The 21,709-nt window shown below is 37.7% G+C and overlaps 2 protein-coding genes across 3 annotated transcripts in view; both read left to right on the plus strand.

Moving 5' to 3' along the window:
- LOC110062091 (nose resistant to fluoxetine protein 6-like) overlaps positions 1 to 6,255 on the plus strand; it is a 28,191-nt gene extending 21,936 nt beyond the window's left edge. For both annotated transcript variants that reach the window (XM_089277778.1, XM_089277779.1), the window contains 3 exons: positions 3,343 to 3,550; positions 4,179 to 4,321; positions 5,175 to 6,255. In XM_089277778.1, the coding sequence (XP_089133904.1) occupies positions 3,343 to 3,550; positions 4,179 to 4,321; positions 5,175 to 5,291 (468 nt within the window). In that variant the 3' untranslated portion in view covers positions 5,292 to 6,255. The remainder of the gene's footprint in view (positions 1 to 3,342; positions 3,551 to 4,178; positions 4,322 to 5,174) is intronic.
- A 527-nt stretch (positions 6,256 to 6,782) lies between these two features.
- The window catches only part of LOC110062089 (O-acyltransferase like protein-like), a 15,638-nt gene continuing 711 nt past the window's right edge, over positions 6,783 to 21,709 (plus strand). Inside the window, exons 1-15 of the mRNA XM_020768946.2 lie at positions 6,783 to 7,228; positions 9,021 to 9,166; positions 9,702 to 9,786; positions 10,684 to 10,825; positions 11,608 to 11,897; positions 12,035 to 12,205; positions 12,330 to 12,423; positions 12,792 to 12,884; positions 13,878 to 14,046; positions 14,524 to 14,603; positions 16,976 to 17,104; positions 17,802 to 17,928; positions 18,110 to 18,317; positions 18,782 to 18,924; positions 20,056 to 21,709. The exon at positions 20,056 to 21,709 is cut by the window's right edge and continues 711 nt beyond it. Of these exons, the coding sequence (XP_020624605.2) occupies positions 7,000 to 7,228; positions 9,021 to 9,166; positions 9,702 to 9,786; positions 10,684 to 10,825; positions 11,608 to 11,897; positions 12,035 to 12,205; positions 12,330 to 12,423; positions 12,792 to 12,884; positions 13,878 to 14,046; positions 14,524 to 14,603; positions 16,976 to 17,104; positions 17,802 to 17,928; positions 18,110 to 18,317; positions 18,782 to 18,924; positions 20,056 to 20,172 (2,223 nt within the window). The 5' untranslated portion in view covers positions 6,783 to 6,999 and the 3' untranslated portion in view covers positions 20,173 to 21,709. The remainder of the gene's footprint in view (positions 7,229 to 9,020; positions 9,167 to 9,701; positions 9,787 to 10,683; positions 10,826 to 11,607; positions 11,898 to 12,034; positions 12,206 to 12,329; positions 12,424 to 12,791; positions 12,885 to 13,877; positions 14,047 to 14,523; positions 14,604 to 16,975; positions 17,105 to 17,801; positions 17,929 to 18,109; positions 18,318 to 18,781; positions 18,925 to 20,055) is intronic.

Consider the following 21,709-nt stretch of genomic DNA (forward strand, 5'->3'; position numbering starts at 1 on the left):
TTGGGACTGCATTTACTTTTTTGCCGAATGTAATCAGAGTGAAAAACCAGTTCAAAGAAGACTCCAAAACGTCCAAAACAACGAAAGCAGCCACAAAAGAGAACAAGAATGACGTTGCTAATGGACACGAAAAGTACATGGACACGAAATGTACAGCACATGGTTCGGCGATGGTGTCATTCGTTTTCGCCTCTGCTGCGGGGCGGCCAAATCGGTGTCGCAAGATCCATGGTGAACCGTCCCATGTAACTTGACTCACGTCTGCAGTTGAACTGCGTTCTACGAACGCAATAAGGCTACATATTTATTGGACTTGAGCAGTAGATCTCAAGATTCAGGGTCAAGGATAATTTCTCATGCAGGGTGTCAAGTGTGTTCTATAATCCTATAAAGGCTTGTTTCCATTTCTTTTCTTTTATTATGTTCTTTTATCATGTTATTTTATTTTACCGTATGCTTATCTTCAATTTACACTATCTATTACTTTTGCGTATTTCCGGTATTACGTAAATATCGGCTACATAAAAACACGCACCAATGTAAAATCTTCCATCATACCTGAAGAAGGCTGGTTTGGCCAGCCGAAATATAGTACACCTTCAAAAAAACACTCTACGTTGTGTCGGTTTTTGCTTTTGTATTCTTCATTTTATATGTAAAGCCGATTAGATCACTATTGATCCAACGTATACCAGCAGGATCATCGTTCCGGTTGCTTGCTTAAACATTCTATATTTTTAGCATTAGCACTTAAAGCTGAAGAAAGAATCATTGCAAGAAATATTACTTCTTGCTTAAGCTAACAAATTAAAACTGACGAAAATGAACCCGTTGGTCTGCGAAACGAATATAAGCCTTCCTCAAGACCAGCATATTCCGTCTACCAAACAAAATTTGAGGCTAAAGAAGAAGAAGAAAGAGAAAGAAGGGCAAGAAACGCTGAGAGAGCTGAAGCTGCTGATAAGAGCAGGTCAAAGGGGTAAATGGAGGACATGAAAGCAAAAATAAACCGCTCTTCTTGCAAAAGCAAACTTAAGTGAACAAGATAGCAGCATAGGAGACGGAATTGTAAAGCTAAAGGACTCCATCAACAAGAACGGCAAGGCAGACACTGCACAACTCATGATAGACACCGCCACAACACAGGCAGAGAAACTCACCAAAAAGATTACCGAGGTCGAGAAAAGCAAAGAATTGCAGAGATTCGCAAACGTTAGTTTCTTGATAAAAGTTTGGAAGAGGCCTCTGAGAAAGAACCCAAAAAGAACCTAAATCTCCAAAGAAGAAGAGGAAGCAGAACAAGTACAAGAACTCTCAAGCTAGAGTATAGTATTTTTCAGTACCCACAATGGCAATGTCCAGCTGAGGTTTTGTGCTTCAAATGTGCCAAAAACCGTGTTAGGTTACGTCTTCAGTTTTTTCCCTTTTCTTCATGCTACAGATGCTAAAAATTAAATCAACTCCTGGAAAACAGTGAAATAGTTAGATGAACTGAACAAGTGAGCCGGTCCTCAGGTTGTTTCTTTGTCCTACATTATGTTCTGGTTAAATTTCTATTAAATTTCTAAATAGAACGGTCCTATAACCCTATAAACTTTGCATCCGTAAGAATTTGGCAAGAGCCCTGATTCCAATGTATGAGTGCTTCCCAAGTCTGAACAATACCAATCATTCCTTCACTGTTGATGTATGTAGCATCCTTGTAAACAAAGCAAATCAAAGCAAAGTTGAGGAGAATTTGTTATTTCATTACTTATTATCTGCGATCATGACAGTAAATTTGATTTGGAAAAAAGGGCTTGTAATACAAAGTGTACAAAGTGAAACCATCTATTGATCTTTATTTGATATACTAGTAGTAATCAAAGATCAGAGCAGTGCGTTCACACGCGTACTTCGCATGCATATGTTTGGTCTACCCTTTTTGGTGGCGTTCGAATGGCTCGATAGAAAACTAAGTTTGATCGAAAGTCAGGTAATGATCTGCACGCGAAGCTGAACTAGCGATGAATAGATTATAGCCTGCGGTAAAAGTGTTCTTAATGTATTAACGTCCACTGGACAAAACGTTTTCCAGGAAAGGCATTTGAACTGTGGGCGACACTTAGAATTTTTTCAGAGCGCCAACGTGTAAGGGGAGAATTTGCCGATATTCATAACTATAAAAAAGCCAACAGTTAGCAGTTAAGTGAAAGTCCAATAACTATGGTAACCACCTGTCTATCTGTATTATCGTGTAACACCTTGTAGTGAAAACTACCTGAAGTTTTAAGTAGTTAATATTTACGAGCAGAATTACTGACTGCCTGTGATGGAATAGCCTAGAACAACGAGCTCATTGGCAGCCGATAGGGGTTTAGGATTACTAAACGAAATATTAGATCACTTGTTTAGAGTCTAGCATAAATACTGGTGTTTTGTAAATTGTTCTTCGGTTACGCCCCTGGTGGTGGAACGCCGGATACCACTATCCCGTATTGGGTATGTTTTACGTTCTGAGTACGTTACTGGATTAAACTCTACTGTTGGACCCAAGTAACTGCGTATTCTCTGTCGTCCCGTCGGATTATTTTGCTGTAATAGATCCTGAGTCCTCTAGGAGTCTGACAAACTCCGTCGCTGCACGTGTGTTTCCCTCTGGATTGTTGTAACAAGGACAACAACTTAAGCGGCCCAAAAAGCTGTTATCACAAACGCCAACACTTAATTGTAACAAATATTTCCTGAGACAAAGTTTTGACCAGCGACCCCGCAAGACAGTCTGTCGCAAAATGTTTTAAATTTTGTGTTTGTATTTGTTTGCACTGCTCGAATTTACATCTTGTTCGGTTTCTCAAATCAGTTTCACAAGTGAAGGAGGTGAATTAACTATGCTGACCACAAGACACGGCCTTTTGGCGAGTTACACAACACGAAAAGTTTGTTTTCCGACAACCAATTATGACCACCACGAATTTGCCGAGCTACAAATCGGAAAATTTATTTTCTGACCACTGATCTGTGGGTCATGATGGCCATTTGCCGAGTTACGCGGAAGATGTTTCTTACCACAACTCATGGCCACTTGCCGTCGCCGAGCTATAAAATATTCTTTCCTGGTGACGCAGGCTTTAGTTACTTGTTGTCGAAGGCTAGCGGGTCAAAATACATGCAGCTTTGCAGAAATCATACACACATTCTTCGAATCTATACGGCGAATATGTGACTGCGTGCATGCGCTCATAATGCAACAGTATTATTAACCCATGGGGTGAAATATTTTCGAAAACCGCAACATCTTCTTTGCCCCCTTCCCATAAATTATGAATACTCCCAAACTGTTTCTACTTTTTTTTCTGCAAGGTTCACACATACTTATTCAATATGGCTGGTTGGTGTGTTGCTATCATTCTCGCCCTGTCTACTCTGTATGGTGGATACAAAGTTCAAAGAAAAGACAATCCTCAACCATTCTCTCGTGCAGAGAATATCACATACGGGACTTTCTCGCGATGTGCGTGGAGCTTGGCACTAGCCTGGGTGATTTTTGCTTGTCATCGCGGGCTCGGAGGTAAGCCGACCAAGAAGATGTTGTCAAATGTTTGATATAAGTGACACAGAAGTCTCTCTGAGTAAAATAATCATTCTGTGACTTCTATGTCTTGTTTTTTCACAAGGAAAAGATAACGATGTTCACAATTCCGGATCTTTCCTCCCGTTTAGCTGTTTGATAGAAGCCTCGAGGGGAGAAATGGAGGGCAGAAAAAGGGACAAAAAGATTGCTTCGAAGCAGGGTGAAGGGTGAGGGGTAGAAACAGCATGCATAACACCGTGTACAAATACGACACTACAGCGCCTTGTTTCGTCACAAAGAGAAGATAGCGACTTCAGTTGTGTTACACATTTGTGACGATAAAGTACCGTGATTGACAGAAGAAAAGCACTGTGCTTCACTGTTCCTTCCCTTTCGCTGAAGATGATGTTTCATTCAATACCGTACGGAATGAAGGACGAGAGTGACAAGAATCTTTACTATCCTAATAGCTTCTAATACGTAGTTCTATGGGATTCACGGTATAAAAAGTACAAAGCAATTGGGAGAGTAAAATAAGGTACCATAATGAACTTCAGGCAATACTTTAAATTCCAACTACAGAACTCGACAGATAATTACTTTTCATTGTTTTTTTTATTTGAAGGTTTGGTGAATAAGATCCTGTCTGCTGGTTTCTGGATTCCATTGAGCCGGCTGACATACTGTGCTTATCTTGTTCATCCTATTGTTATCATCGTACTTCTTGGATCATTTGAGACCGCACAGGCCTATTCTGATGTTCATTTTGTAAGTAACATTTGCCTTTCTTTGACTGTCATGTGTTGACACGACTGTTTGCAATGTGAATGTATAAATACTTCTCTGATTTAAGGTTTACTATTGTTCGTTGATTTGATTTACAGTGTATTAACTTAACAGGTTTTGCAGTTACTCTTTTTACTTAAGAGATCATATCTGGTGAATCACAACATAAGCAGATCACGCCATGAACCAATTATAGGGAAAATTATTAGATTGCTTGAGTTTGAACCCGATCTAACGCGTGCTCTGATTGGCTAACTGTAAAGCATTACTCCCGATTACGGGTCTGCAGAGACTGAGAAAAAAAGCCATCTAATAAATGACTTATTAACCTTGAACGTTCGGACTTTACGGTAACGTCTCAAACCTCGACCTTGCCATATTGACCTCGCTATCACTCGGTCAATACGGCATGGTGTTGGTTTGAAATTTTCCAGTAAAGACCTCACTCTCGGTTAGTAAGTAGTCAGTAATACCCTGGAATTGATAGGTCAAAATAAGGGCACGATTTCTGTGATTGTCATAGACAGTCATGTAAAAGTCGCTAGGAATATTTTAAAAAAAGAAGATTTATCAAAGAGTTTGTGAAACGTCACGCATACCAAATAAACAAGTTGTAACTTGTTTAAGGACATCATTTGGATCCAAGAACTGGCGGGCAGAATCAGGCCTTTTATTTCATTTTAGTTCATTATTTAAGCAGATTTTATCATTACTTGGTTACGTTCATTGACATTACACATATTACAACGATAGCTTTTATATTCTTCCTGCCTAGTTTATTATACCTGTCAGATGCATAACTTATACCTTTTATAATGCCTTTCCATCTTTGCAGGCTTTTCGTTTTGTAAGCTTTGTCTTCATGTCATATGGAGCAGCCTTCATTTTGTCTGTGTGCGTGGAATTTCCAATCATGCAACTGCAGAAGCTTATTTTTAAAACTGATCGTTGAATTGTGACGTCATACAAGGCTCTTTCCAGATTCAACTCCGTTCGCTATCGCATATTCATAACTTTTAGTTTAGTCCAGTAAGATAAGTACTTCCTGTGAAACTTTTATTCTTCGTTATACTCCAGTAGATGAATGGGAGAAGTGTCTTGGCTATTCCTAGCAATATTTTATAAAAAGAGTGCCATTTTAAGTGTAGAATACGTAGGTAAAGAAATGCCTGGCCTGAGAAAGTCATGTGTGGTCAGGCCTTGATACGTTCACCTTACTGTGAGTAAAAATAACGTCTAACATAGTATTTTAACAGAAGAGCCTCAGTAGAAATCTATGAATGCATGACTAGACATTAGCACTTGGTAAGGAGTACCACATGTAAGGAACACCTTACACACAACGTTTTCCAAACTACATCGATGAAATCTAAGAGATTTGCAGAAAAAAAATACCTTTTGTCACTGCTTTTACAAAAATCAATGAATGCATGAAGAAAGGTCTGGAAGGTTTGCTTCCAGATTCCGTTGAATCTGGCACTAAACACTTTTCGGATTAATCATGAACCCCGTTTTTTTTCACTTGGACTCGCCTGAATTCTTTCGAGGCAAAGATATCCAGACCTGAAATGATTTGCCTTTTGCTGTTACAGTGCTCCCGACACGATGGTCTGCATTTATAAGCAACTAGCGACAGATCCTTTCTATCTTTGAAGTGTAGACTTAAACGTGTGCCTTTCAATAAATGCCCCCTCTCTGTGCTCTCTCTACAGAGGGATCTCCCCCCTGAATTGGTCATGTTCAAAAGTAAAAATGAAACATTGATTGTTTAAGCAAGGCTCCCCTTTTGGAAACATCTTGATACCTGTAGCATAAGTTAGTTAGATTGCTTCCTAATTTATAGTCAATATACCTCATTTTAGTTCCATCTATGTAATATTACTTTACTGTGATTAAAAATATTTATAAAATTCTCATTCTCGGACTTAATGATTGAATCACTTTGGCTCGACTACCAGGAAAGGGTGTCTCCGATATCTCAAAGATCGCTCCCCATTTCTAAGAGGAATTGAGGACACCTGGGACTTAAAGAGCGTATCCCTTTGGTATCCGTTTTAGCCGGGTTCCATCTGCAAAAAGCCAATCACCAATTGAACACGAGAGGAGAATGTTTCAAAGCCGCCCCGTTTATCTTAGAATAGAATTTCATGTGTTTGTGCGATGACTTGTACGTCATTGGTAATTTCAACAGGAACCCCTTGACAATATTTTGTATCAAGACAGAACTCTTCTACAAATTTTGCGACGGGACGAGAAAAGGTTAAGCAGAAGAGTGTATACCAGAAGAAGTTTAAAGAACCCACTATATAAATATAAGGAGTCTCATTCTTTATAAAGTATTCTTCGGCAAGGCCGAGAATCGTTGCGTGACTTCCTATTGTCGATCAATATATTATCGGAGACTGGAAAGGTGTCATCGACAGTGCTCTCCAGCAAAGATGACCTCTTTTAGACTATAATATTTGCCAAGTTAGCAGTTTCTTCATTTTCATCCGGTTCCAGCATTTAAAACTGCGTCACAAGTTAATTTCAGTTTAAATTTTGCACAATTCAATGTTCACGTGATAAGAACAGCAACATTCCGCCGGCGACTGGTATGATGACTCTGATGTCATCGATACGTCAATAAATCTCGTACCAACACAGTACCTCGCCAAAGGATGGCCGCTTCTAGACGCATACTTGCAATCTTTGCAGTTTTCTTGGTGTTTTGTCCAATTACAACATCTTCAACTCCATCTCCTGGACTGCTTTCCAAAAACTACGCTCAGATCGCACAGCACTTTGGCTTTTCATTCCCAAAGCTTGGAAATATTTCTTTCGCGAACGTCGGCAAGCAGTGCAAAGAAACTGTGGAGAAGCTGAGCAAAACTAATCTTGCCTATCCTTGTGAGTATATTTTTACGTGCATGATGAGCTAACTAATCTGTGTTTGTTAGTGTTTTAATAGGGGTCATTCTCGACTCATGCCATCTTCTTCGTGCATCAATACAATTTATAAGTCAAAGGTTCCCACTCGCATATGCGTAGTCTGCGAACAGGACGGAAAAAAATTTGGGCGAGCGCGAAACAGAAGAATTCGGAGAGAGAAGCGATCGGGGGCGTTCGGGCTCACCGGGAACCTGTTCGTAGGCTAGCTTATGCGATTCTCGAGTTGTTGGAAAAAACTGCTCCTGTAAAAACCTGGTTACATGCATATAAAGCGCTAATAGATTTTACAAAGAACAAGGTAGCCTACGTGTAGCCGTACCCACCCCCCGTTTTTCCTCGGGGGGTGGGTACGGCTACACGAAGGCTAAGAACAAGGTTATACTGCTGAGCATATCGATAATTATGATTTGATTTTGCCCTCTCCTGGCAAGAAGCAGAATTACCCCTCCCTCCCGTAAAATGAAACATACAATTATGCAGTTCATTTTGTGGTACACAGTAAGCGGAAAGTAGGTTAATACCCAATACAACTCGTGAACAAATTCTGGAATATAATTTACTTGTAACATAAGGCCAATTGCATTCTTGTGTCCCTCTTCAAAGGGGCCTGACAGGGGAGGACTGGCAAGCTGCAGGGGGAGGTAATTTAAGGGTACTTCATGATGTTCTGAGTATCATGAAAGCAACGTTTTGGCACTGTACTTCCATGCAAAATTAAATGGATACCGTAAATCCTCGAATTAGTGCCCCCCCTTCGAATAAGTACCCCCTTCAAATAAGTGCCCCTCCTATCAGCCAAAATTTAAACTAAGTGCCCCCTACCCTCACCCACTCCTGTGGACGAGTGATAAGACAACAAAGGATGTATAGTATTTGTCATGTAGTGTTAGATTTGCACATTTTTTCAGCTTGTGAACACGTTAAGTTTGGAAAAAAATTACCAGTACTAATGTTGCAGCGATTTAAACTTTATGATCAGCTTTTTATGTTGATAAACAGCTTATGTTGCTGTTTATGCGCAGATGATGTATTAAAACATGATCATGTCAGGCCACGATTTGGAAAAAATTTAATAAGCACCCCCGCACTCGAGTAAACGCCCCCCATCTCCTCCTAATTTTGAAATAAGCACCCTAGGCACTAATTTGAGGATTTACAGTACTTGTTTAATAGCGATGCTACTGCAGTTTTTAGGTTTGTCTGTTTTGAACACAGGGTATTGTTTCAGTACTTACATGTACACTGTAAAGCTTTAGACAGGGTATCTTTTTGGATATTTTTCAAGAAATGTGGTGAGATCATACTTAAACACCTTTTCATGTTTGTTACAGTATCTGGGTAGTATTGTGCATGCCTAACAGCCATATTCTCTTTTAATACCATATTGATTACGAAACCAAGGGTTTTTAACACAAATTTAACAATGCATACGACATTTGATTTTGTGCAGAATTATAATAAGGTAGAGATTTTTCGCACACAATGGACATGTGATATGCAAACCTTGAAAAAGGGCTTTGATGGTTGCTTATAAAATGGCCAAATTTATTGTGTTCGTGAAGTCAGAGACTGGAAATGACTTAGTTTGGAACAGAAAAAGTTGTGAGACTGCCATCCTTAAACATCTTTCTGTTCTCATTAAATAAATAATGAGTGGTTTGCAAATAATGGCTGTTATAACTAAGGATATACTGTCTCAGGTATAGAGCAGCAAAGAGGATGAGAATTATTTGTCTTTAATCATTTTCAGATCTGGATGCTATTGGTAAACCTCAAAGTGGACTTCTTCTTGGCAACATTGGCTGGTTAGGATCCTACAGTGAGTGCACTAAGTCTATTGTAAATGCTCATTATTGCTTGGCTTATATCAAAGTTCCTGCTGTCAATATCACTCAGGTGAGTAGTTCAGACTACCCCAGCACTCCAATTTCACTTCAAGTCATTTATTGATTTTATATAAAATATACTGGAAAACAATTTAATGCCTTTCTTTGAAGGTAAAATTGATAAGTCAGTTTCAAGATCCCTCACCTAAGATGACAAAGGCCCAATAGTAAGGCTATCTTAGATGACTTTTAACTGTAAAGTCTATGAGACTATACTTCAATACCTTTGGAGGACTTAACCTAGAGACTAGAGTTGATTTTCCATTCCCTGATACAAACATTTCCTTCCATTCAAAAACAGAAAACTTGTGACAATTGATGTAATTTGATGACCATTTTTAATTTTACAGTAAGAACTAGTTGGCATATGTATATTAGAAAAAAAAAAACAACACTGAAATCGCTAATACAGTGTAGCTCACAACTTATAAACTCTCTTGTATCTTGGTTTAAGGGTTAATTATGTTAAATGATAGAGATAAACTAAGGAAATATAAATGCTGGGTCTTACCTTTTTATCAGCTTTGCTTTCCTTCTCTATCCAGTTATTGCCTATTCGTTGGGGGATCTGTGCACCTAAACAGTGTAGTGAAGAGGATGTAACTAATGCTCTACAAGATATCTTCTCAGGTGCTGTATTATTATGTTTTGTAGCTGTTAAATTGTTTCAGTATGACTGAGAGATGTGTGTCAATCTAGGTAAATGAGAGCAGGGAGAAAGTCACCTCATCAGAGGTTACAAAATTAACATGATTAATGAAAAAACAGTAGTAGTAAAGTAAATATGTCAATGTACTAACATGAGGACCATATTAGGGAAATATTGGTCAAGTTCTTTTTTTGTAAGTTTATGGACCATGCTATTGGCAAGGTCCTTAAACTTGCAAAAAAAGAAATTGACCAATATTCCCCAAATATACAGGCTGAACAAGCTAGTCCAATAATTAAGTACTTGTTATCTTTTGAACTTCTTCTGGCAAGTTGTTACGTTCTTGTGATTTTTTTTGTTCTTTCACGTTGTCCTCAAGAAAGTTCAAATTGTCAGCCAAACACTTTAGTTAATAACAACAAACCGCTTTCTCTATTTTGTACAGTGTTTTGAAAAAGCAATTTGCTGAAACTAATGCAAGAGCTGTCCACCTTAGCAGTCTGCATTGCAAAATTTGGACTGCTTAGGAAGTCAGAGGACTCCTTTTCATCTTAGCCCAGTTTGCCATACTGTATTATTCAATTTTACATTGTTATACTCTACTAAAATGGTAATGCTAATTTTTTGTGATTTTGTACATGATTTAGTTGCCACCATTGCAATTGGATTGGTTAATACCTTTAACCTTATAAATACAAAATAAAAAATATTCATGAGACTACAGTTAGACGAATGGAAAGGCATTAAAAGAAACACCAGCTTACAGTCTAGTGCCCTCGGGTCAAAACAGAGGCTGTGGCTCACTCATTATCTAACCTTTTTTGTGGTCTTACATACTGTACTTCAGGCCTAACCTGCTGAATGTGTATCTTGTTCAGAATTAAATACAGGTAACTCAACAATAGCAGTGCTAAGTCCACAGCCAGCCAATGGCTTTTCACCTGAAGGTGGAACCAAGAATTTGAAACCTGTTTTCTGTGACAAGAAACCAGAATACACAACAGGAGTAATAATCACATTGTGAGTACAATTTATTTACATTGTGTAAGGTACTGAATTATATGTTACAGCTACGACAGATCTGTGATACTTGTAAAGTGGCAAACTCTTTATTGAGCATTTCCTCTCAAACACCCCCTCTCCCCTCTTGGGTGAAGAAATTTGGTAAGCCCCTTTCTCTTTATTAACTCTTTATTAACTCAAAACTACATTTAAACTAAACTAAACACACTGGGCACTAGTTAAGATCACTTTTTATTTCTCAGTGTACCTAGTTCAAGTTAGTCTTGAGTTTGAGAAGAGAGTACACTGTAAAGCGCCTGTGTTGGAATGAGTCATAACAAAAATACCTTTGACTTATAAATAAGTGTTTAATCAAAGGGGTGTTGTAACCCATGCAAATACAGTACTGGGATCTAGACCTGATCTGCTCAGAATCCCCTGAGATTAGGAGAAAAAAATGAAAGGATGGGTGAATCTGCAAATATTACTGATCACCTGTCTTACCAATGAGAGCATAAAAAGAGAGAGAAGAGGGCAGGGGTAGAAGTTGTAAGGAAAGGGAATGGTAGCAGGTAGGGTGAGGGGAAGGAAGGGCTAGACATGCAGTCAAAACTGTTGGTAATTTTCAAGCTGTGGAACCTTAAAGTGCTTTATTTACTGACTGCTGACCCCTCCGACAATATAATGTGAATGATGAGAGAGGGATGAAAAGAGAAAAAGGGGAAGTTAAACAACTCATTACCAGGACTTAATTGGTTGGAAACTAGGCAACCTCTTAACATTTAATAATCATATCACAGGGTTTTATGTGGTTTAATTCTATTCCTCTGCCTTGTTGGGACGATTGTGGACATTGTTGTAAGCTTTGCAAAGTCACGCTCCTCACCTGTCAACAAAAGTGATGGATTTATGCCAATCAGAGATGGTTCCATAGCTACAGATTACAATCAGGCACCTAGAGGTCAAAATCCATTTGCAAAGAGTAATCTTGACAGTGACAGAACAAATCTTCACCCCTCCCCTGAGGTGAATTTAAGTGCAAGTACAAGTACAACTTTATCAAGCTATCAACAAGAACCAGCAGGACCAAGTAAGTTTAAAATGTCCATATTGGAAACGGAAGTAAGTGTAATTACATATAATTACATATAGCAACCTTTATATGAGACAAAAAAGAATGTCTTACCTATGATAATAATAAACCTGATTTGTTATATTTCCATGCAGATGTGGTGGTACGATTCTTTTTGTGTTTCTCTTTGATTCAAAACACAAGTCGTATTATGAATACAAATGTTCCTGCAAATGCCATTACTGCAATCAATGGCATGAGAGTGCTGAGCATGTGGTGGGTCATCCTGGGACATACATACGCTTTCCAACAGGCAACACCTTTAAGTAAGTATTTACTTACATTGCTGACAGGCCTGTTAATCTCAGCATTGCAATTATCACCAGGGTGGCTTTATTCACATCTTAAAGTAGATGGAAGAGTTTATTAGCTTCTGTACTTGGTTTGCAGGTAACCTTCTTCTGACTCTTACAATTATTCAACGTTTCACATTTCAAGCTGTTGGCAATGCAACCTTTTCAGTTGACAGTTTCTTTTTCTTAAGGTAAGTGCTCATATTAAACTCAAAACTTTCTACAGATAAAATTATGACACTTTAAAGGTGCATGCATTATGCATGCGTGACCATCTATTTCTGTATGAGTTTGATACGTAAATGACAGGACAATGTTTGATCTTCTAGATTAGTACTTGGTAATTTACAGAGTTTCCCGTAGGGTTGTGAGGACAGCATATTAAAGGAGAGAAATAGACTAGTAATTTAGAAAAATATTACACAAAGCTAAGGTTCTTACATTTGCCCTAAACTTTGTCATAATACTTTTTCCTAATGCTCCCTTAAAAAACTGGTCCATTAAGTATTGGTATAATTTTCTTGCTTTGAACTTATGTTTCTTATTGCATTCTTTACAGCGGCCTCCTAGTTGCTTATTTGTCACTTCGTTATATGGAGAAGAAAAGTGGACAGCTACCACTTTTCAGTTACTATTTTCATCGGTTTTGGAGGTAGGTTTACATAGACAGCAATCACTCTCTCTTTTGCTCAAAAATCAGTGGGGAGGAACACAAACGACTAAGTGAACAAACTTTTGACTTCTATGTTACTCAGATGGCTTGCACCTTTACTGCTCAGATCTCTTCATTCAATCAGTTTTTTGTGTTATTCCCTTCAGTGCAGATATTCAAGCAAAAAGGACACTGCTCGCAGTCTATTGCTGCTGTGTTTCCCTTAAAAAAATGGAGCTTTCTCATCTTCCATCAATAAGATTGGCAGTAATTGACTACAATGAAAAACTGATTAGAAACTTAACACAATGTGACTACTAGTTACATTTGTAATTGTTGTTGAATGAATACTTAACTGGTAACAAATGTTACTTAAATATCCTGGTGTTTATTGTTGTTTTGTACTTACTAGAGCAGATACATTTCTAATCCACCGAGTGTGCATCACACACTGTGTTTTTGTCCTGTTTGAAGCCTCCTCCTTTCGATCTTTTGCCACATGCTATGTAGCTCATCAGTGATGCTGACAAAGAACATTAAGTTATATGATGTCAGATTTGGTTGCCATGGTCATGTCTAGCATGTTTGATGATACAATAGTTTCTCATTTTGATGTATGTTCTTTAAGTTGATAAAACCAATTTTTTTGTCAGTTTCAGCAAAATTCAATCAAGTTTCTTTTCAGCCATGTTTTGGTGTCATGATGTTAAGGGAGCACTGAGCTCAGCATTCCATGCTAATGTTTTGTTTCTTTGCACCAAATAGAAATGAATAATTGAACAATGGAAAATTTCACCAAGTAGATTTAAAGTCCAGTTAAAACATTCAAAGGATCCAATAGTAAACTTCGAAGATTTAAGAACATATCTCCTGGTGAGTGCTTCCCTGCAAGACAGAGATTCCCTTTGGAAAGAGAAGGGAATCTTTTTCTCACAGGGTAGATGATTACATCTACGAATGCCATCAATAATCAGTTGTTTTACCTTTTCACAGGTTAACTCCAGCGTACATGTTTGTTTTACTGTTTTTTGATAAAATGACGCCATTTCTTGGTGAAGGTCCCCTTTGGTATGGAATGCAAGCAGAAAATCCTTGTGACAAATACTGGTGGACTAATCTGTTATACATCAACAATTTTTATCCTACCACAATGAATAACTCGGTGAGACTTGTTGATAAACTTTGCGTTGTTCAATATTATTATTTAACTTTCTTATGATGTTTGTGAGGTTGCACATTTCCTTTTGATCTAAAATAGTCATTTCATTGTTGCTGCTTTTCAATTAACTGCTACGTAAACATAACATCTTTCCAAGTTTGCTAGATTGGTTAATTTACCTTATTTATACCCTTGGAAATTAAGAGTATTCAAGAAATAAAGAGCAAATCCAACCCAAAAAGGATGCTTGGGGGTCAGAAGTACATGTTGTTTTTCTGCCATTAATACATTTTTTATTTATTTTCAATTTAATCAAATTAAAACTGAATGAGATTCTTGGTAAGCTAAGGTTTCTTAATAATGTTATTCACAGTTCTGAGCAGTTTTACAAAATGGATGAGCATTTATGTTTAAATAGTTGGAAAATATTGGTTTAAAATCCATGAAAACACAGGTTATTGCTTTTCCTTTTTTCTACAGTGTATGTTATGGGGCTGGTACCTAGCTAATGACATGCAGTTTTACATCATTTCTCCGGCCATCCTCTTGACTGCTTACAGGTATGAGATGAAAGTGTGAATTCCTTAACATATGCAGAGAATAGATTCAACTATCAAATAAAGAAGAAGGAAATCTTTTTGTGCAGTTTCAAGACCAGTCCAAGTTAATTCAGTTTTAAAAACTCTGACAACACACATTGTAGTTGCAAAAACATAATTTACTCACAAACTCCAACAATTGAGATCAAGTCAGATCCACATACACTTCTGAACTTTGTACGCAATTCACTAAATAGAAAGATTAGACGAGCAATTGGCAAAGATAACTGAATTACAAACACTGAATTGTCTTTCCTTTCCGGCTAAAGAATGTACATTATGTAGGAGCTTTTGGAAATCCACAGCACAATGGTAAAATCTACAACAAACATGGCAACTGTTTCCCATGTGTGCGCTCTAAGGCCGCTGTACCTTATGGGAGGCACAGGCTTCCCAACACTCAAGTAAGAAATCATTTAACAAAATGACAATAATCAATAAAAGATAACAACACACATTCGTGTCAAATTCTGTAAACTATATGCCACATACATCTTTTGTTTGATGGTTTAACACAATATGCGTCTAAAGTCGTTGTTCCTAATGAAAGCAAGTTAACCGTGCTGACTTGTAATTTGAACAACTATTAATCAAATACATGTACAAACAACTCTTGTTGGCACTAATTGGAGAACACTGCTTTGCAGTTGGTTAGCCCATGCAACTTCTGATGATAGGGAGACAAACAACCTCACTTATCTCCCCAGGACTACCAGCTGAAACAAAACAAGTAAAGCAAAAACAAAATAAAAGAAAGACAGAAAACAGTTGCCAGAGGAAAAAAAAGCAATCTTTGTGCTGCTTTTGTGTGCTTGGTTTGATCTTAACTTACAGTAGATATCGGAGACACTTCCAGTTTCCTTAAGGTGGCTTGAAACAGTTCCCAGTACTTTCGAAAATTTAAGGTAGCTCTGAACCCCATTCACATAATTTTTTAAACTCTGCAAAAAGTTGCATCTTATCATGCTGATTACAATTAGACAATAAAAAATGGGGGTCACTGAGCTGGTTTTTGAGTTATTAAAATTAAGGGTGTGTTTAGCATGTCATATTGTTGCTATGGTAACCTGTTATATAAAAAGGATGACCACAACTTGTTTAACAATGATTGGGAATTTGTATGATACCATTATTGTAGCTTCACTTGTTAAACAGTGGTAGTATTCATCTTTCAAAGTATAGAAAAGGTTAAGTCTGCATACAAGCCAAGTGGCCCATCAGGCCAGAGCTTATCCCGGTTTCTGTTGCTTGAAGCAACTAGGAGTATTTCTACTCCCTCCTGGGTGGGATGCTAGTCCATTGCAGGGTTACCCCCAGGTGTTAAGCTCGCCGGTACCCATTTATACACCTGGGTGGAGAGAGGCACTGTGAGAGTAACGTGTCTTGCCCAAGAACGTCACTGCTTGATCTGGAGATGAGCGCACTAACTATGAGGCCACCGCACCTCCCACTTTCAAAATATAGCTGTTAGGAAACTGCTGGAGACTGTTGCCAGCCTCCTTAAATCGTAAAGGAAATGCAGCTTTTCATTAAATCCAGCTATTTTTGAAAAGCCATCAAAAATTTCAATTAAGTAGTAAGCTGAGGAGCCTTTAGGTTGTTTTGGAATTAGTCACATGACCATGGGTGTGGTCCAATGAGGTCATCATTACTGTTACTAATCATGAAAAAGTTCAAACATGTGAAATAACTTTGAATGGATGAAACAAAGTTTTCCTTTGCAATAGCTCTTGAGGACCATTTAATTGGCCCCTAAACATAAAAGGGGGTCACTTAGAAAGTCAAGTTCAAATAAGTCAAAGTTTGGGTTGCTCAATTCATTTTATATATTTATTTATCAGTAGTAAAACTAGCAGCCTTTGTGGCATTATAGGTGTTGAAAATGGAATCCCTAAAATAGGGTTCCCACTCCACTGATAAGAAATCAGTGGGGAAATAGGGATGTTGTGTATGTGGGGGTAGAAATGTGTGTGTGTATAACAATAAAATAAATTTAAAGAAAATGAAATGTTAATATTAATGGTTAAATTGAGGGAGTGACCTCTGTAACACAGCACTCTCCAGCTCAATTACAGATTAAAAGAAATAGATGAAATGAAAGTCAAGTTCAAACAAGTCAAAGTTTGGGTTGCTCAGTTTGGCCATTCTGTTGTTCTGCTGTTTCTGTCTGTGTTTTCTTTGTTGTAACCTGGTCAAACCAGGACTCTACAGTGCAATAGAGGCTCATATTTTGAATTTCTCTTGACCTAACATGGTAAAATGGCATAATAGTGGAATAAAAAATAAGTTTATTTTATTTATATACTATTGATTTATTTTTTGTCTGTTTCTAGGTTTCGCCTGCGAGGACTGCTTGTTATTGTTGGTGTGTTGATGAGTATCAGTTTTATTACAACAGCAATCCTTTTTGCTCATTATGACCTTGCAGTTGTTCAGCTCAGCCCTGCAGCTCAAGCTGAAAAGTGAGCATCTTTTGATTTGCCTTAGTTGTAATCTTGTATGTCTCACAGGCATGTCATGGGCATGTCACATTACCCTCATGCTGATATAGTAAAGCTGTACTTCTTTTTGGTTTGCGTTCTGATTAGAGTGAGAAGGACAGACACTTAATCAGACATGTGCCACTTTGGTTGTACTGGAAATTGGAGTAAACATCACAATGTTTCTATGATTCTAAATGATTGTGGAGGTCAACTAAAAATGGCTTATACACCTCTTGCCAAAAGTGTTGGTACAGTTACATTTTGTTGTCTTTTAGCTGCCCTGCCCAATGCAATCTTGAACTCCATCACATATTGCAGAAACAGTCCTAATTCACACTGAATGGACTGGAGGTGCCCAGGCCTGAAAAAGGTTTACAAAGCACTGACAAATATTTTGTGGGAACTGTCTAGCTGTACTCATGACTTTTTTTCACTAGTGTTTCATCTGCCGCTGTCTAAGATTGTAGGTCGTATATGATATGATCTCATCAGCTGTGTTGCTTTTAACTTACCCTGTATAAAGAAATATTATTTTATTATTATTGTTATTGTCGCGTGGAGCAGCAAATACTATATTATGCTACCAAGGCTGTTAATTCCATGTTGGCCAAATTGGAAAAGTTGCCAACCCCCCTGCTAATTATGAAGACACTTGTATGGTGTTATTTTGTTGCAGGGCTGCTGGTATTGATTCTCAGTCTCTCACTTATGAAAAGCCTTATTGTCGTATTGCTCCATACCTTGTTGGTATGGTATTGGGCTACTTACTGCTTCATGCAAAGGATTGGAGGCTACCCACCAAGGTATTATAATCTTATTACATAGAGGTCACCTTTTTATGCTCTTCACCATGACAAGAAATAATCTTAACATGATAAGTTACAATGCTGTAGGCTGGAAGCTTTTTTACTTTATTTATATTTTTGTTTGTCACGGTTGATAATCACTGTGAATCCAGCTAATTTGTTGTTTTCCTCTTGTAAGGTTCACACCTATTTATTCAATATGGCTGGCTGGTGTGTTGCTATCATTCTTGCCCTGTCCACACTGTATGGTCAGTATAAAGTTTTAAGAAAAGACAATCCTCAACCATTCTCTCATGTTGAGAATATTATATACGGAACTTTTTCACGTTTTGCATGGAGCTTAGCACTGGCTTGGGTGATTTTTGCTTGTCAGCGTGGGCTTGGAGGTAAGTGCAACAGATTTTCCCCTAGCAGATCCTGGTAAACTTTTTTGTCAAGAAGATTAACCTGGTGATGTTATTCACTGGTGACTGGACATTCCTTTTATACTATTATGTAAACATCAAGTGATGTAGAGTGCTAGTACCAATCTATTAAACAAATCCATCACTGTCCATGTTGAGAAATAGACATGTGCCACTTTCTGTTGTGATGGTCAATGTTAATGCTCCATATTATGGATGGCCTGTTCTGCCAATGGCCAATGCTGATTCAAAAAGGACATAAAAAAGGAAAAATTATCATTGACTGGATAACATGGAAAGAAATGCATCACATTTGAACTAAAAACATCATTTCACCTTCTAACTGGAATCATTTACATAACTTTCTTTTCAGTGCTGGAACTGCCAATAATGATTTTTATAGCTGAGAATGTTCACTTTTGCATTATTTTTTTTCTGTTTTCAAGGTTTGGTGAACAAGATTCTGTCTGCTCATTTCTGGATTCCATTGAGCCGGCTGACATACTGTGCTTATCTTGTTCATCCTATTGCACTAATAACATTGCTTGGCTCATTTGAAACTGTACGAGCCTATTCTGATGTCCATGTTGTAAGTAAATTTCCTTCTGTTCTTTGCTCACTTTTCTGTATAGCTTAAATTTTTATAAAATTGGATTTCAAATTCACTATACAAAAGCTTACCAAACCATGACCAGATATTTTATCAGTAGACAGTGCATTTAGAGCCAAAGAGAAGTGATTCTCAAAACATCTTTAGTGTTTCTCTTGTTAAACCATAGGAATACTTGGTGTGTTGCAGTAGTTTTGTTTCTCAGAAGTAGCAGCCTGTCATAAGCATTATTACTAGAAAGTTGCAGTTTGACAAGCTGCTATCAATTGTCGTAAACCTAAACCAAAGAAATTACTCCAGCCAATCACAAAGGACACAGACAATACAGTAAACCAATCAAAAGTCGAAGTAATGACATTTACATGTAGCTAACCTGAGGCAGGGGAAAATGTTTGTGAATGGCTGATGGTTGGTTTTGGTTTTACTTCTGATTGGATGAAAAAGAAAAAAGCATTTGTTGAAAAAATAAAGTTTTGACACTCAAATGGCAACTGCTCTAAAACTAAAGATAAAGTACCATAAATCCTTTCAAATGTAGTAGAAGACAGGGGGCACTTATTTGAGGGGGGTGTCTCTTCAAGGGGGGCGCTTATTTAATTTTTCCCCAATCGTGGCCTGACATGATCATTTTTTAAAACATCACCTGCTTGTTAACACCAACATAAGCTGTTTATTGACATAAAAAGCTGATCCTAAAGTTTAAATCGCAGCACCGTTAGTGTTCAATGAGTTCACTAAACATGTTCACAAACTGAAACAATGTATAAATCTAATACTACATGACGAAAACTATACATCCTTTTTTGTCTCATTACTCATCCACAAAATGGGGGGGAGGGGACAGGGGTGCTTATTCGAGGGGGGCGCCTATTTTAAAATTTGGCCGATAGAAGGAGTGCTCATTCGAAGGGGGTGCTTATTTGAGGTGGAGCGATAATTCAAGGATTTACAGTAATGACTCTCTAACATTACTTCAATGATCCTGCAGTATTTTGCATGTAATGGATCGTCAGGACTGCTATCTGTAATGTTGTATTATTTGTACCTTTCTTGTGCTAGACATAACCTCTAACTGTTTGTTTTGTGCTTTTATATTTTCTATCTTTGCAGGCATTTTGCTTTGTGGGCGTGGTTGTTATTTCATATGCTGCAGCCTTCATTGTGTCTGTGTGTGTAGAATTCCCCATGATGCAACTGGAGAAGCTCATCTTTAAAAGTGATCATTGAGCCTTGAAGTTACACAGTTACTTATTGTATTTTTATAGCTTTTACTTTAGTCTAAGATGCGTAGCCAGCGGTATGTCATGCGCAAGTGTTTTGTTTTAGTGACAGAAAAGGTGCCAGGGGACAGGGAGTAGTCAAGTTGAAATCCTGTCTTGGCTTGGCAAGGTTTGGGGAGTAAAACAAAAGCAAATATTTACTCATTTCTCAATCTTGACATAATTTTTTTTGTTTTATTTCCCTATGCCTTGGTGCCACGTTACGATTTTAATGAATCAAAATTGGTCAGTTTTGAGGTTTTTGGAACTACCTGTTTACCAGTGAACAGGAATTTTGGACTGGCTGAAAACGGTGACCATGTGGCAATGCATCAATCTTGTCTCTCTTATTAGAAACCTTGGGAAATCCCCAGGGTGGGTACTCTGTACTTGTCCCAGTAAAATTAGGTGGGTGTGTGCTGCCCGCTTCCCAAAACCCTTACCCTATTTGTTACCAAAATCTGCGATTTTCGCTACCCTATTTATGACCTAACCAAAAATTCAATACCCTATTTATGACGTGACCCTTAAATCAATACCCTGTTTCAGACCTGCCTTATAATTACCTCCCTAGTTCAAACCAATGTTAAATTGCTGTGAACATGATTTGCAAAGAGCTTTGTTGATGGTCTCATCGATAATAATGGAAAAGTACATGTAGCAACTTCTTAAAAATATACCCAATTCAAGACTAGGGTACAAAAACCATACCCTATTTATGGATAAAATGGCCAAAACTGATACCCTATTTATGACCAAAATGGCTGAAAAACCATACCCTTTGGGGTCGCACATACCTATATAGCTCATATTAGGGAGTGCCCCTCGGGTGGGAATCACTGGATGTTTTTCTCTTACTTTGCAAAATGTGGCTGGAAAAAACTTTGATGCACACAGAGAAAGTAGAAAAGTTAACCTAAGGAAGAGCAGGAGTAAGCCATGAGCCATGAACCTCTGAAATAAAGCACTTGATAATGAAATCCCACCATCTATGTAAGCTATATTTAGTCTGGTATGGTAAGCGTTACTTGTACAACGTTTTCCACTGTTTTAACAATGGAATGTCAAGTACCAGTAGCCATTGTAGTCAGCAGACTTTCAATACTATTGTTAAGCCTATTTTATATAAAGAAATGATATAGATATTATAGATATGCTAAGAGAAGCATATATGTACCTTATGAAATTAGTTGGAGGAGTCTATGAATGCATAAGACTAGGAGTAGGTTGAGAGGAATTCAGTATTTACACTTAGAAGGATGAATCTCAGTTAAAAAGCTATTCAGCTTCATTACAAATTTGAACTTAAAAGTTTAAATACCACTCATTCAGTACATTTTTGTGCAAACCAGATTTCTTATGAGCTTGGATGGTCCATCGACAACATACTAATTTTGTAAATTTTATTACTTTGTTGTGAATATACTGCATTTTGTTTCTGTCCATATATATGAGTTAATGACCAAGCGTAAGGTCAATATGGCTGGATATTAGTCAAGTTCTTT

This window comes from Orbicella faveolata, unplaced genomic scaffold (assembly GCF_042242905.1).
Source record: "Orbicella faveolata isolate gen_17 unplaced genomic scaffold, um_ofav_v1 contig_46, whole genome shotgun sequence".
In the NCBI taxonomy this organism is placed as follows: domain Eukaryota; kingdom Metazoa; phylum Cnidaria; class Anthozoa; order Scleractinia; family Merulinidae; genus Orbicella; species Orbicella faveolata.